Source organism: Prinia subflava (assembly GCF_021018805.1).
Source record: "Prinia subflava isolate CZ2003 ecotype Zambia chromosome W unlocalized genomic scaffold, Cam_Psub_1.2 scaffold_41_NEW, whole genome shotgun sequence".
Taxonomy (NCBI): Eukaryota; Metazoa; Chordata; class Aves; order Passeriformes; family Cisticolidae; genus Prinia; species Prinia subflava.
Window position 1 is genome coordinate 537,445 of NW_026960614.1, and position 14,507 is coordinate 551,951.

Sequence of the window (14,507 nt, forward strand, 5' to 3'; positions counted from 1 at the left end):
ATCCTCCTTCCTACCTTTTTTGTAAACAGGTGTCACATTGGCCAGTTTCCAATCACCTGGAACCTCACCAGTGAGCCACGACTCCTGATAAATGATGGAGAGCGGCTTCGCAAGCTCATCTGCCAGCTCCCTCATCACCCTAGGGTGGATCCCATCTGGTCCCATTGATTTATAAATATCCAAGTGTCCCAGCAGTTCTCTGACTGCCTCCTCTTGGATAACAAGAGGACCATTCTGATCCCTGGCACCACCTACCAACCCCTGAGGACAGTTATCTTGAGGATAAGCTGTCCTACCAATAAAGACTGAGGCAAAGAAGGCATTAAGCATTTCCGCTTTTTCCTCATCTTTAGTTACTAAGTTGCCTGCCTCATCCAATAAGGAACCGAGGTTGGTTATACCCTTCCTTTTATCATTGATATATTTGTAAAAACTTTTTTTATTGTTTATAACAGAAGTTGCCAAGTTAAGTTCAAACTGAGCTTTGGCCTCCCTGATTTTTTTTCTACATGCCCTAGCAGCTCCCTTAAATACTTCCTGAGAAATCAGTCCCTCCTTAAAAAGATGATACATCTTTTTCTTATTTCTAAGTTCCTTCAAAACCTCATTGATCATCCAGACTGGACGTTTGCCTCGTCGACTCTTCTTTCGGCACACAGGGACAGTCTGTTCTTGTGCCCTCAGGATTTCTGTTTTGAAGTACACCCATCTCTCCTGGACTCCTTTGTTTTCAAGGACTGTTTCCCAAGGAACTCTCTGAATAAGTCTCTTAAATAGGCCAAAGTCTGCCCTCTGGAAGTCCAGTGTAGAGATCTTATTGATATTTCTCCTTATTTCACCAATTATCGAGAATTCTATAATTTCATGATCACTGTGCCCCAAGCGGCCTCCAACCTCCACATCACCCACCAGTCCATCTCTATTTGTGAACAATAGGTCTAACATAGTCCCTCCCCTGGTGGGCTTGCCCACCAGTTGTGACAAAAAGTTATCCTCCACACACTCTAAAAACTTTCTAGATTGCTGTTTTTCTGCTGTATTAAGTTCCCAGCAGATGTCTGGTAGGTTGAAGTCACCTACAAGAACAAGGGCTGATGATCCTGAAACATTGTTCAGTTGTTTATAGAATAAGTTGTCTACCTCTTCATCCTGGTTGGGTGGACGATAGCAGACTCCCAGGAGGATGTCAGCCTTGTTGGCCTGTTTGTTTTTCTCCCGGTAGCTTCAGTCGGTCTTGGCTGCCCTGGTTGTTCCTGGATAGGGGTGCACCTACGTACCCCCCTGCCCAAGCAACTCCGGCAAAGCTCCCAGGCACAGGCAACACTTAGCAAGCTTAGTTACAGTGATATTCAGCTCTTAGCAGTGATCAGCTCTTTTGCAGTGATTCTCAGCTCATAAGCTTGCTAAGGTGCCTTGGCAGATGTAGGGAGAGAGAGGAGAAGCGCTGTATGAAGTTTCACAGATGAATCTTTATTAGCTTCCTCCGCGAAGGGTTTCAGGGACAGCTCTTCTGCTGAGCTGGGGGAAAAGTGGGGTTTTTATAGGGTACCGAGGTTTTGAGAAGTGGTCCAATAGTATGAGTCGGGGTAGAAAGTGACCTATTGTCTTACAGGGAGATAAGAGAGGGTCCGGGCACGGGAGAAGGGTTATTTTGGCCTAGTCACCGTGACTAGGCATTTCTGCCCTTAGGCAACTGACCGCCAGAGAGGCCTACCAGGCCTCACGGCTGCAACAATTCCACTTTCTGTATTTAATAAAAAGGCGTTCCCAATAGTTCTTTTAAAGCAATAGACAAGGCATGAGAACATAACTAATACAATGACAATTACAATGAAAATCCACAGAATTCCGTTAACAAGAGATGCAACCCATCCTGTTAATCCCCATTGACCAAAAAGGTCATTGACCCAGTCTGGGTTCTTTTCTATTTTTAAGTCCTTTACAAGTTCTCTCAGTTTTTGGATGTTTGCATGGATGGATTCTGAGCGTGACGAGAGATTGAAGCAGCACATCCCTTCGAAGTCTTGGCATCCGTGTCCATGGGCGAGCAGCAAGAAGTCAATCGCAGCGCGGTTCTGGAGAGATGCATGTCTTGTGGTTTCCTCATCTTTTAAAAGATCACTCAGGGCAGCAGATGTAGCATTGGCTTGCTTACTAAGCCAGCAGCCTAGGTGATTTATTTCACCAAGGGCCTTAGCTGCAGCTACCCATGGTAAGAATAGAGAGACAGCAATTCTTTTTGCTTTATTCCAATTGTATAATTTGGGATCACAGTTTTCATCAAATTCCATATAGGATCTTTTGTGGCGATTGCTTCGCTTTCTTTTTTCCAATTATGTAACAAGGTAATATTTGGTGTGAGGGTAGAAAGTCTCCCAAGGCTACAGGGACCTCCCTGAAGGTGTGAGGGGATCTCAGCCCATACTCGGTCACCACAGATGAGAAACATTCCTTTGGGTAGTACTTTGGGATGGAGAGAGGATACAGATATCACGCGAGTGGTGTAATTGCACCAATCCGGATAGTTATAGGCTTTGTTAATGGGTGATATGTCTTTTCTGTATGTGTTTTTTAACTGGTTAATTTCTGGTCCATTATTCTTTGGAAGTCTATAGTAAAATTTGACACAGTATGCTGCTTTGGTGGACCCCAGCAAGTCCAATTCTTGGGGTTCCTCTAGGGCATTAGGTAACATTTTTGTCCAATCATCCCATGTATCTACTGCATTGGGTCTCTTACCTGTGGTGCGGAGGAACTCTGAGTTATAGACGGGCCAGTCATCTGCTATGAAAGGAATCCCTACTAGACATGTGGAAAGTGGGTTATCAACGCTGCCCATGGATAAGCACATTATCCTGTTTCAATGTTTTTGCTAAGGTTACCCAAACATTATGGCTAGGCTGTGGGCTAATCCAGCCGCAGGCATACGGTACGGTGAAGAGCATTCAAACAGAAGTGAGGAGAGCACCAGTTTTCATCTCTGGACAGGGATTAGGCTTCTGATAGGGAATATAAACAAAATTTGTTATCTTTCATGATGGGAGGAGAGGGTTAGGGTTTTTTCCCTATTCCTTTTCTCTGTTCCTTCCCCCCTCCCCCCCCCCCCCCTTTTTTTTTTTTTATATATATAAGCAAGGGATGGGTAAGTGGGTGTGAGGTTAGGGGTTTTTGGTAAGAGTTGGGAAAGGGAATAATAGGGGTTTTTAGGGTAATTTTTTTTTTTTTTAAAAAAAGATAACATGTAATTCAGAGGACAAGTTTGTGTTCAAGCTATGTCTGGCTTATAGCTTGACTGATGCAGCAGAATGTTATTCATCTTTTCTGTTTCTTCTGCTGTCGTGTGATGGGACGGTCTTTTCTTCGGTATGTGGACATTGGACGAGGCCTTCGTCTCCAGGCAGAACTTGTCTGGTTTTGAGGCGGTCTTGTATTTGACTCAGAGGAATTCTTGTCAGTGTTTGACTGAGTAGTGCTTGTAGTGCCTAGGTATGGTTTTATGTGTTTTCCTGGGTACCATCTTGGGCCAGATGGTAGTGAAACACACGCGTATCCTCTCTCCCAAGTAATTAACTGGAAAGGCCCAGAAATTTGATGTGTCTCTGGGTCCTTCACTAGCACAGGTGGTTTCTCAGCAAGCTTTGCTTGGGTGGTATTTGCGAAGTGGCGAAGTACTGGAGGGTCGGGCTCTGATGTTGTGCCATTTAGGAAGGTGATGACGCAGAGAGCCTTGCAGAGTCGTTCAACTGGAGATATGATTTTTGTTTCACTTCACTGCTGATTGAGGACTCTTGAGGGTTTGATGTGTTCTCTCTATGATGGATTGTCCTGTGGGATTTGCAGGTATGCCTTTCTTGTGTTCTATTCCCCACTCACTGAAGAATTCTTTTAACTTACAAGAGGCATAGGCAGGTCCATTATCTGTTTTGGTACTCCCAGGGTAGCAAAGGCAAGGAGGAAGTGCTTTATGGCATGCTGTGTAGTTTCTCCTGGATGAGATGATGCAAACACTGCTCCAGAAAACGTGTCAACCGATACGTGCACATACTTTGACCTTCCAAAAGGTGGGAAGTGAGTGACATCTGTTTGCCACAGCTGGCAGCTGTTAAGGCCTCGGGGATTGACTCCTGTCCCCATAGATGGTATCTGGTAGCTTTGGCAGTTCGGGCACGTGGCAACAATAGCTTTTGCTTGATCTTTTGAGAGCTTGAACATTCTGATAAGGGCAGCTGCATTTTGGTGATAAAATGCATGTGACAACTTTGCCTGGGCAAAGATGTCAGGGATGTTAGCAGTTTCTATTGCCATGGCCAATGCGTCTGCTTTCCTGTTCCCTTCTGCAATGATACCTGGGAGGTCAGTGTGTGACCTCACATGCATTACATAGTAAGGTTGTTTTCTGTGGGAGATTAAGCCTATTAATGCAGAAATCAATTGGTGTAACTTTGGATTGGAAACGTCTTTGAGAAGGTGTACAGAAGGGCTTGTTCTGCCCTCATAGCTATACCTGCAACATATGAAGAGTCTGTAATGAGATTAAAAGGTTCATCTTTGAATTTCTCAAAGGCTCTGACAACAGCTGCTAACTCTGCAATCTGTGGAGATCCCTCCACTATTTGGACATCAGATTCCCATTTTTGGGTCTTAGGGTCTTTCCATGTCATTACAGACTTGTGGGATGAACCCGAGCCATCTGTAAAGACTGTTAGAGCTTTGAGAGGTGTTCTACTCTGTATTAATTTTGGGGTCAGATTAAAGGTTATATTAAAAAGTTTGTTTTGGGATATGGATGGAAATTTGGCCTGTATAGCTATCTAGGGCATACTGGAGATTTTCATTGTTCTGAAGCAAATGCTCCAGGTCTCCGCTGGTTAATGGCAAGCATATGCATGTGAACTCACACCCTGCGAGAGAACGGAGGCGAGTTCTGGCCTTTTTTATAAGATGTGCTATGATTTCTTGGAAGGTGGTAATTGTCTTTGTAGGTTGGTTGTTTGTAAAGATCCATTCAAGTATCAATAAAGGGTCTCGAAGCTGAGTATCCCATTGGAAAATCAGTCCATGGAACCGGGGTGCTTTTCCTAGAATGACAAACTGGAAAGGCAGGCTAGGCTCTAAGCGATGGGCTCGGTGTGAAGATAGGGCTTCTTGGGCTTTGGTGATGGCATCTTGGGCTTCTGTTGTGAGACTGCGTGGAGAGTCCAGGTCTCCGCTGCCACGGAGAAGGTTGAACAGGGGAGCGAGGTCCTCTGTTGCAATTCCTAGCAGAGGACGTACCCAATTGATGGATCCACACAGACTCTGTAAGTCTCTCAGAGTTTTTGGGTCATCTCGGATGACGAGCTGCTGGGGTACGATGGTCCTTTCCCGGATCTGGAATCCAAGATAAGTCCATGGGTTGGTGTACTGTATTTTGTCTTCACGGATCTCGAACCCTGCTTTTTCTGTGGTTTCAATAGTCTTTGTAACCGCTTTGTCTAGGTAGGCTTTGTCTGATGCACAGATCAGGATATCATCCATATAGTGGTAGATGATTGCATCTGGAAATAGGCTCCGAACGGGAGACAAAACATGAGCAACGTACCACTGGCATATGGTAGGTGAGACCTTGAGACCTTGGGGAAGAAAAAGCCAATGATATCTTTTGAGTGGAGCCTCTCTGTTAAGAGAGGGGACAGAAAAAGCAAACCGTGGAGCATCCTGGGGGTGCAGTGGAATGCTGAAGAAGCAGTCTTTAATATCTATAATGGCAAGTGTCCAGTCTCGAGGCAGCATCGATGGTGAAGGCAGTCCAGGATGAAGGGGGCCCATGTCCTCAATTACCTCATTGATTTTACGCAGGTCTTGGAGGAGCCTCCACCTGTCCGTTCCAGGCTTTTGCAGTACAAAGACCAGGGTGTTCCAAGGGCTGGTGGTCTCAACGATGTGACCTTTGGCAAGCTGTTCTTCCACAAGGGCTTGTAGTGTGCGCAGTTTTACTTTAGGGAGGGGCCACTGTTCGATCCAGATCGGGGTTTGGCATTTCCAGGTGAGCCGAGGGGTATCTGGTAGTGCACGCTCCTCAGTGGCCCCAATTAGAAATCCCGACTGGGAATATGTAGGGAAGCTCCCCATTGGGATAGAACATCCCTTCCCCAAAGGGTGATGGGGGCCCTTATCACAAATGGGCGGATAGTTGCCAACTTGCCTTCAGGCCCTTCGACAAGCACGTTGTGCTTGCTTCACATGGACATTGTGGCTCCACCGATCCCTGAAATCATACCTGGTACCGGTTCTAGTTCCCAGTTTGCTGGCCATTCTGAGCGTGCAACGAGGCTTACGTCAGCGCCGGAGTCCAAAAGTCCCAGTCGGTGGATCTTCTCACCTTTGCAGGATAGGCCACACTCGATGGTAGGCTTATTAGGTCCTAAAACTTATGCCCACATTGCTATAGGGTTGAGAGGAAGTTGTTCCTTGTGTTTTTTTGGGAGTAGAAAGTCTTGTGCAATTGGAGTTCTCTTTAAAAGAAAAAATGGTAAGTCTGTGCAGCACAGCTGGACCAATATTTCTTGACCCGGGTGCACTGTTTGTACTGCTGGAAAAACAAAAATTTCATCCGGGCCATTAACGGTATCACCTATAATTAAAATGTCAAAAGGACCTCCTTTTGGCCCATACTTGCCAGTAGGGACACGATAAACATCTCTCTTTTTTAAGTCAATGGATAAAGCAGTTACCAGCTGGCGCTGAGTTCCCATCTGTATTGCTCTGTATGTTGGATACTCTTCATGTGACGTGGCATCTCCTGGAATGATGCATGGTTGGGTCTGGATGGCTTTTGATTTGTTGTCTTGGCGTGGAGCCTGACCACGCTCTGCTGGTAGTTTCCCAAATGCTGCTGGAAGCGCTGCCGATTTTGGGGTCTTTGGTAGGTGTTACGGGGAATTTGGATAGGTGACCTATCTGGACAGTCCTTTATAAAATGTCCAAAGTCTCCACAGTGAAAGCAGCGGGTCTGGTCTTTGGAAGTCACTACTGCAAATGCACCAGAAACTCCTTCTGCAATACCCTTAGCAACTGCCTGGGCCACTGTGTTTTCAGTGGAGAGGTGACGTGTACAGCTTTCCACCATTTGTTCTATGGTAGGTTCTGTATCCAAGGGTAAGGCTCTCAGAATGGTTTTACATTGTTCGTTAGCATTGCTCATGGCAAGTTTGCATAACAGCTCTTTTCTTGCCTCTATGCTCTCTATCTGTTTATCCAGAGCATCTTTAATTCTGTCCACAAATTTGATAAAGCTTTCATCTACTCCTTGTTTAATATTAGAGAAGTGTAGGGTAGGGATAGAGTCATCTGGGGTAAGAAGTAAGGAGGTCTTAGCTGCAATAGCCAAGTCTTGTATTGCTGCCTCAGACAAAGTTTTAGCTTGATCTGAGGGTTTCTGCAAATTGCCTTCTCCAGACAGCTGTTCAATTGAAAAATTTTGCCTATTAGGATCTTTAGCATATGTGTCTGATAATGTTTTTAATTGCTTTTTCCAATGCCTTTCCCATAGCATATATTCTGCCAGGGATAGGAGGCAGTGAGCAATATTCTTAACATCATGGGGTATTAAAACATGTGCTGAGAAGATAGCTTCTAGGAAATTTTTAAAAATACGTGAACTTCTGCCGTGTTCTTTGGCCACTTTTCGAAGTTCTATGAGCTCTTTGTTTGTATTAGGTTCCCATATAATCCTAGTGGAGGCACCACCTCTTTTTCCCTTTATATAAGTTACAGGGAAGGCAGAAATTTTCTGAGCCAACTCCCAGTCACCTGCGTGAGTGGCTTCCATTTTAATTAAAGCCCATGGATCAATGTCATCTGCATCAGAACTGTACTCACTATCACTACTGTCCTCAGATGAGGAGTGCTTTTTCTGGCGTTTTGGAGTGGCATTTTGCAGGGGTGTGGGGTGCTGGAGAGAGGGTTGCAAGACCTGGCTGCGGGAAGTGCAGCTGGGACAGGGTTGAGAGGCGTGTAAAAGCGTTATGCTACCATGGGGTGTCTCAGGAGTGACGTGAGGGTTTTGTGGCTGCAGGGTCTGGGGATAAGGGAGCGGCGGGAGGGTGGGATTGCATACGGCCACATTCACTACAGAGGGAGCAGGGGGGGGTGGGGTGTGGGGGGGAAGAGTCTATAGGGGCAGGCACAGTTGCATTTGAAGGTACCGCGGGGGAAGGGTGATGGCCACTCATGAGATAAGCAGGTTCTGAAGGCTTTGCAGGCACGCAGGAAGGGTTTGGGAGCAGCGCGAGGGAGGGGGAAGGTGGGGGCGGCGCAGAGTGGGAAGGTGGGGACAGCACGGAGTTCGTGTTCTCCGTCCCCGCGGGGGCGGCTGAAGGGGGAGCGACCGTAGGAAGGGGGGCCGAGGGGTGGGGGGAGAGGGCTTGCGAAGGAGGCATGGGGGTGCTGGGGGCCACAGTGGTCCCGGGGGCGCAGGGTGGGAGCAGAGCGGCAGGCACGGCGCATTCGGGCCCTACCCCCCTGTGGTGGCCAGCATTTGGAGAGAGAGGGGGAAGATTAGCATTTGAAAGGACACAGTCTGGCGGGAGAGATAAGGGTGGAATGCTCTCTGCGGGGGGACTTGGAAATTTCTTAATATTTGCTTGTTCTACTACTTTGGTAATATTATGAAAAATGGGTAGAAATCGTGTAACAGAGAAATCTCTATTAATTTGGGAAGTGTATATTTTCATCCCCACTGAGTCCCAAAAAGAATCTAAAGTGATAGAGTGTGTATTAGTATCAGGAAACTGGGAAATAATCCATTTTATAAACTTTTTCAAGTTAGTTTTTAAGAATTTAGTTTTAGAGAAAGAAGGGTTGTTAAGGGATAGAATTTCTAAGATTTCTAAATATAAGTCTCTCTCGTTCTGGGATCGTTTTAATTTACTAATTTTTGATCCCATTGTAATGTGGTTCCCGTTCCCCTCCCAGCAGAAAAAAGAGAAAAAAAAAAAAAAAAAAGAAAAAGACGCAAGTAAAGAAGCGCGCAAAAAAGGCTGTAATCTACTTACTCCTCAGCCGAATGTGGGTCAAAAACTGCTGGTAGGGGGGTCTGCCAACGTCTGACTCCTCAGGGCTGGGCTGAGAGGGTCGTCAGACACCTTCTGCAGAGAAATTCTATAACGGAGAAGTTATGTTCAGAAGGGCTTCTAGCGAACCAAGGCAGTTACTCTTCGCAATGAAGGCTGCTCTCTTGGGCTTTTCTATCCAGTTGGTGCGCCAGGTTTTGTTTTTCTCCTGGTAGCTTCAGTCGGTCTCGGCTGCCTTGGTTGTTCCTGGATAGGGATGCACCTACGTACCCCCCTTCCCAAGCAACTCCAGCAAAGCTCCCAGGCACAGGCAACACTTAGCAAGCTTAGTTACAGTGATATTCAGCTCTTAGCAGTGATCAGCTCTTTTGCAGTGATTCTCAGCTCATAAGCTTGCTAAGGTGCCTTGGCAGACGCAGGGAGAGAGAGGAGAAGCGCCGTATGAAGTTCCACAGATGAATCTTTATTAGCTTCCTCCGCGAAGGGTTTCAGGGACAGCTCTTCTGCTGAGCTGGGGGAAAAGTGGGGTTTTTATAGGGTACCGAGGTTTTGAGAAGTGATCCAATAGTATGAGTCAGGGTAGAAAGTGACCTATTGTCTTACAGGGAGATAAGAGAGGGTCCGGGCACGGGAGAAGGGTTATTTTGGCCTAGTCACCGTGACTAGGCATTTCTGCCCTTAGGCGACTGACCGCCAGAGAGGCCTACCAGGTGTCACGGCTGCAACAGGCCTTCCCCTTAATTTTTACCCATAGGGACTCTACTTCACCATCATTAGTTTCAATACCTATGACATCCAAAACTCCCCTAATATAAAGGGTCACCCCTCCACCTCTTCTCCCTTTTCTGTCTCTCCTGAAGAGCTTGTAGCCATCCAGTGCAGTGCTCCAACTATGTGAGTCATCCCACCACATCTCTGTGATGGCAACAATATCATAGTTCTGCTGATGCACCATGGCCTCTAGCTCTGCCTATTTGTTACCCATGCTGCGTGCATTGGTATACATGCACCTCAGCTGGGCTACTGATTTCTCCCCTAACACAGTCTTATCATCCTTGGGCCTGCTTCCAGATAGCCCAGATGCATCCCCTTCCCCCTTCAAACCTAGTTTAAAGCCCTCTCAATAAGGTCTGCCAGTTCATGAGGTAAAAACCTCCTATCATACAGTGTGTCCCTGCAAAGTGCTCTGGAGAATTTTTCAGGGTAGATCATGTATCATCTGCTCAGCCACAAGCTACTGCAAGTGGCAAAAATCACACAGATTTCTTTGTGGCCCAAAAATAGCCAGGAACCAGTGCAAGGACCCACTGTCTTCACTGATGGTTTGGGAAAAACAGGGAAGGCCATTGTTACTTGGCAGGATGGATCTGAGTGGCAGGTTTTGGAAGGCCATGAGGATGGGTCAGCCCAATTGGTTGAACTGAGGCCTGCAGTCATGGCATTTGAAAAATTTTCCCAGGAACCTTTCAATTTGGTCACGGATTCTGCCTATGTGGCCGACATTGCACAGCGGTTGGGGTATTCAGTTTTGAAGGAGGTCAGTAATCCTGCCTTGTTTCAATTACTGAAGACCTTGTGGTGTGCAATTCAGGCCAGGGTTCATCCATACTACGTTCTGCATGCGAGAAGTCACACCTACTTGCCAGGGCTTGTAGCGGAAGGTAACGCGAGGGCTGACAAGTTGCCTAACCCAGCGTGGGTAGCTCCTCAGCCTGACACGCTCGCGCAGGCCAAGGCATCGCATGGGTTTTTCCATCAGAACGCACATACCTTGCAGAAGCAGTTCCAGTTGATGCCAACTGAGGCTCGTGACATTGTCGAGTCGTGTGACGACTATCACGCACCGGCTGCGCCTTTGCCGGCAGGGGTAAACCCCAGGGGCCTTAAGACCTTGGAGCTTTGGCAGACCGATGTCACCCAGGTTGCCGAGTTCGGCCGGATCAAGTATGTGCATGTCACGGTGCACACATTCTCCTCTGCAATGTGGGTGTCTGCTCACACGGGAGAAAAGACCCGTGATGTCATTGCCCACTGGAGGCAGGCCTTTGCCATTGAAGGCATACCTTCTGCTGTGAAAACCAACAATGGTCCTGCTTATGCCTCGCAGAAGGTGCAGCAGTTCCTGCAGTCATGGGGTGTGTCACACAACTTTGGCATCCCTCATTCTCCGACTGGACAAGCTATTGTAGAACACGCTCACGGTACTCTGAAGCGGGTTCTTCAAAAACAAAAATGGGGAATGCATGGTGAAACCTCGCACAGTCAGTTGGCAAAAGCCTTGTATGTCATCAATCACCTTACGGTGCCGCAGAGCTCAAGTAACCCTGTCATTCTGAACCATCACCTCTTGTTGCAGGCTTCGGACGAGACACATCAGCCTCAAGCGAAGGTTCGGAATTTGGTCACCAAACAGTGGGAAGGTCCCTATGACCTTATCGCTATGGGCCGTGGGTATGCATGCGTATCCACAGATACTGGGGCACGCTGGGTACCTTCAATGTGTGTCCGTCCTGACCTGCGACCACAGAGACAGAATTTGGCCAACGGGCGAAATAGAAACTGTGACCAAACTGAAGGACATCTGTTGCCCTGGTTTTTCTGAGATTTTTTAAAGCCTTCTACTTGCTTGTAAGATGGAGTCAGTTCTTTAGCTACTGTTGCAATATTAAGGGTCAGTCTTTCACTTTCTCACGCTTTGGAACATAAACAACCTTTCTTGTTTTTGTTCACTGTCCTCTGCTTACATATTTCCAGCCTGAAAACAATGTTGGTTGACAGCTGGCATGGCCAGTGGGGTAAAGGGGTAGTAACCCCAAGAGCCAATGTGCTTCCAGACCCACAAAATTATAAAAGGAAAGAAATAAACAGGCTGGCTCTTTTTTTTTCTCGGTGGGGAGCAGCTTTCACTGAAGACCTCTGCCTCTGTGTGGTTGATTATTGCGTTCCGGGCAACAGCTGGTGACCCCGTCTGTGTGAGAAGACGTTTGGTGAGATCCTTCCTTTCCCTCCCTCCCTGTTGTGCGGTGGTTTTTTTTTAGACAAATTGCTTTGCGCTACACCGGTGCCAGTGTCTACTCCCGTGCTAGTATGCAGGAGTCCGAGGCGTTGGGGTTTTCGGTGGACTTGTTGGAGCGAAAACACGCTCGGGTGTCTCGGCAGGAGCTTCAGCGTTTGTACGAGTGGGGCAGAGGGCGTGGGTTCTTTCCCACGCCTGATGAGGCTCTCCGTCGGGAGGCGTGGTCCCTCCTGGGAGAGTGCCTCATGGAAGCGGTCGACACGGAATATGACGTGGAAGTAGCACGCCTTTAGGTGAAATGGAAGCTGTTTGTGGAAGCTGCGTTCAGGTCAGCCCCTCCCAGCTCGCAGAGCTCGCGGGCTGTTTCCCCCATCCCGAAATGGGGCGGGGAGCTGGGGGACGGCGAGGTCATTCTGTCAGACCCAGAAGTATTGTCTGAGGCCGGACTTCAGCTCCCAAGGGAGGAAATCTCAACCCCTCCCTCTCTGGTCGCTTCGCCGGGGGGTCTTTCTCCCCCAGGCTCCGGTGTGGGTCTCCGGGGGGCAGGGCGCGCCCCGGGCCCCTCCGAGCTGCTCGGGCAGCAGGGGGGCGGGGCCCGGGCGAGCCCGGGGCCAGTCCCGTCTGTGCCTGCGCCGGGGACGGTGGAGCCCCTCCTCCATGCCTTTCCGGCGCTGGAGGGGGACGGCGACCCGGGAGCGCGGCCCCCAGCGCTGTTTGACCAGGATTCAGTCACGGTGTGGTGTCCATGCTGTGGCACGCCCATTGCGTGCCCGGTGAAGCCGGCTGGAGCGGCACAGCCCGCTCTAGCGTCCGGGCTCGCCCCGGGGGGTGCTGCGCTGGCCACTTCTCCGCCCGCCCCGCCTGCTGAGGGCGCGCGGGGCGTGGACGCCCCCGGAGGCGGGGCCCCGGTCGGTTTTTCGCTGGACCCCGCCCCGGCGGGCGGGCGCACAGCCCCGCTCCGCTCAGGGACGGCTGTGCCTGCTGTGGGTGTCCGCCCTGCCGCTGGGACCCTTCTGGGGGCGGTCCCAGGCCCTCCTCTGCCCACGCCAGCTGTGGCAACGGCCGGCTCCGCCGGGTTGCCGGCGGCAGGTGGGACAGCCCCGGCGGCGGCTGAGCTGCTGCTGCCGTCTCCGCCCGAATCGATCCCGGGCGGTCAGGCTTTGCCGGGATGCGTGCGTGCCGCGGATCCTTTTGAGCGGTCCCCGGCGGCCGGTGCCGCGGCGCTGCAGGCGGGCTCCAGCCCCGCGGGGGCTGGGGCGGCCCCGGCGTCAGCGGCTGAGCCCGCTCCCCCTCCCTTTCCCGCTGCGAGCGCCGCGCCGGCTGCGGACGCCGGGGTGTTTAAATTCAGCGCCAGCGGGGACACGGCCGGGATGCGGCCGGTCTTTGATAGGAGTAAAGGGCCCCGCACTGTTGGTTCTTCCTCCACAGCCTGGTGGACACTCCCCCCGTCAGGTGGCAGTACGCCCGAGAGACCACGAGCGGTTTTGGGGGGAAGTGAGAGCTAAGTCCGAACGAGTGGGTGATTGTGCTGGTGCGCAAGACTCATTGGGGATTGAAGATGTGTACTCCAGCCCTGTTGGTATTGCTGCTGATGCTGCTGCTGGACCTGCAGCGTCGGGTGTTCAGCCAGTACCTAGCCGAGTGCCTGCCTCTAACCCTGTGGGACCCACAGGGCAGGATGTGGCAGGTTCTGCTGCTTCATCCGGGGGTCTTCAGGCCTTCCCTGTCCTTCAGGGTGTTACTCATAACACCCATCAACCCTTGGCTTGGCAGGCCTTGGCAGAGCTGCGTGATGCAGTCAGGAAGTATGGTCTGGGGTCGGCCGAGGTGATGCAGATCCTCCGGTTTTTCAACGCAAATCTTTTAATACCATTTGACATACGGACCATAGCTCGGACCCTCTTTCCACCAGTTGAGTATGACTGCTTTGAGGACATGTGGACTCAGCTGGCGGCCAGAGCAGTGCAACAGAACGCGACACTGGATCCGGCCGATCCTAGACGTGCAGTTAATACTGATATGCTACTGGGAACAGGCAATTATGCCAGGGCCGATGGGCAAGTTGGTTTTCAGCCCTTGGTCCAGGAGCAGTGCCAGGAAACAGGCATGGCAGCCCTGGTCCAGACAATACAGATGACTGCGCCACTAGAGTCCTTTGCAAACATTGTCCAGGGAGCTGATGAGCCTTTTCTCCGCTTTGCGGGAAGGCTGACTGCTGCTGTTGAAAGGCAGGTGAGTGATCCTGTGGCTAGGAACATCGTGCTTCGGTCGCTTGCTCGAAGCAACTGCAATGCTGTGTGCAGGGGGATCATTGAAGCGCTTCCTGGGGATCCACCGGTGTCACGGATGGTTCAGGCCTGTGCGAGGGTGACCCCTCCCAGCCACAAGATGGCTGCTGTGGCTGCAGCCATGCAGCCGACTGCGGCTGCTGCTGCACA

General features: G+C 50.0%; 1 protein-coding gene across 1 annotated transcript; it reads left to right on the forward strand.

Moving 5' to 3' along the window:
- Positions 1-10,488: 10,488 nt before the first annotated feature.
- Positions 10,489-13,581, forward strand: LOC134565225 (skin secretory protein xP2-like). Its single transcript, XM_063424721.1, has 5 exons — positions 10,489-10,590; positions 10,960-11,163; positions 11,410-11,504; positions 12,092-12,170; positions 12,363-13,581. Exons 1-5 carry the CDS (start codon positions 10,489-10,491, stop codon positions 13,572-13,574), a joined length of 1,692 nt encoding a protein of 563 aa, XP_063280791.1. The 3' UTR covers positions 13,575-13,581.
- Positions 13,582-14,507: the final 926 nt, after the last annotated feature.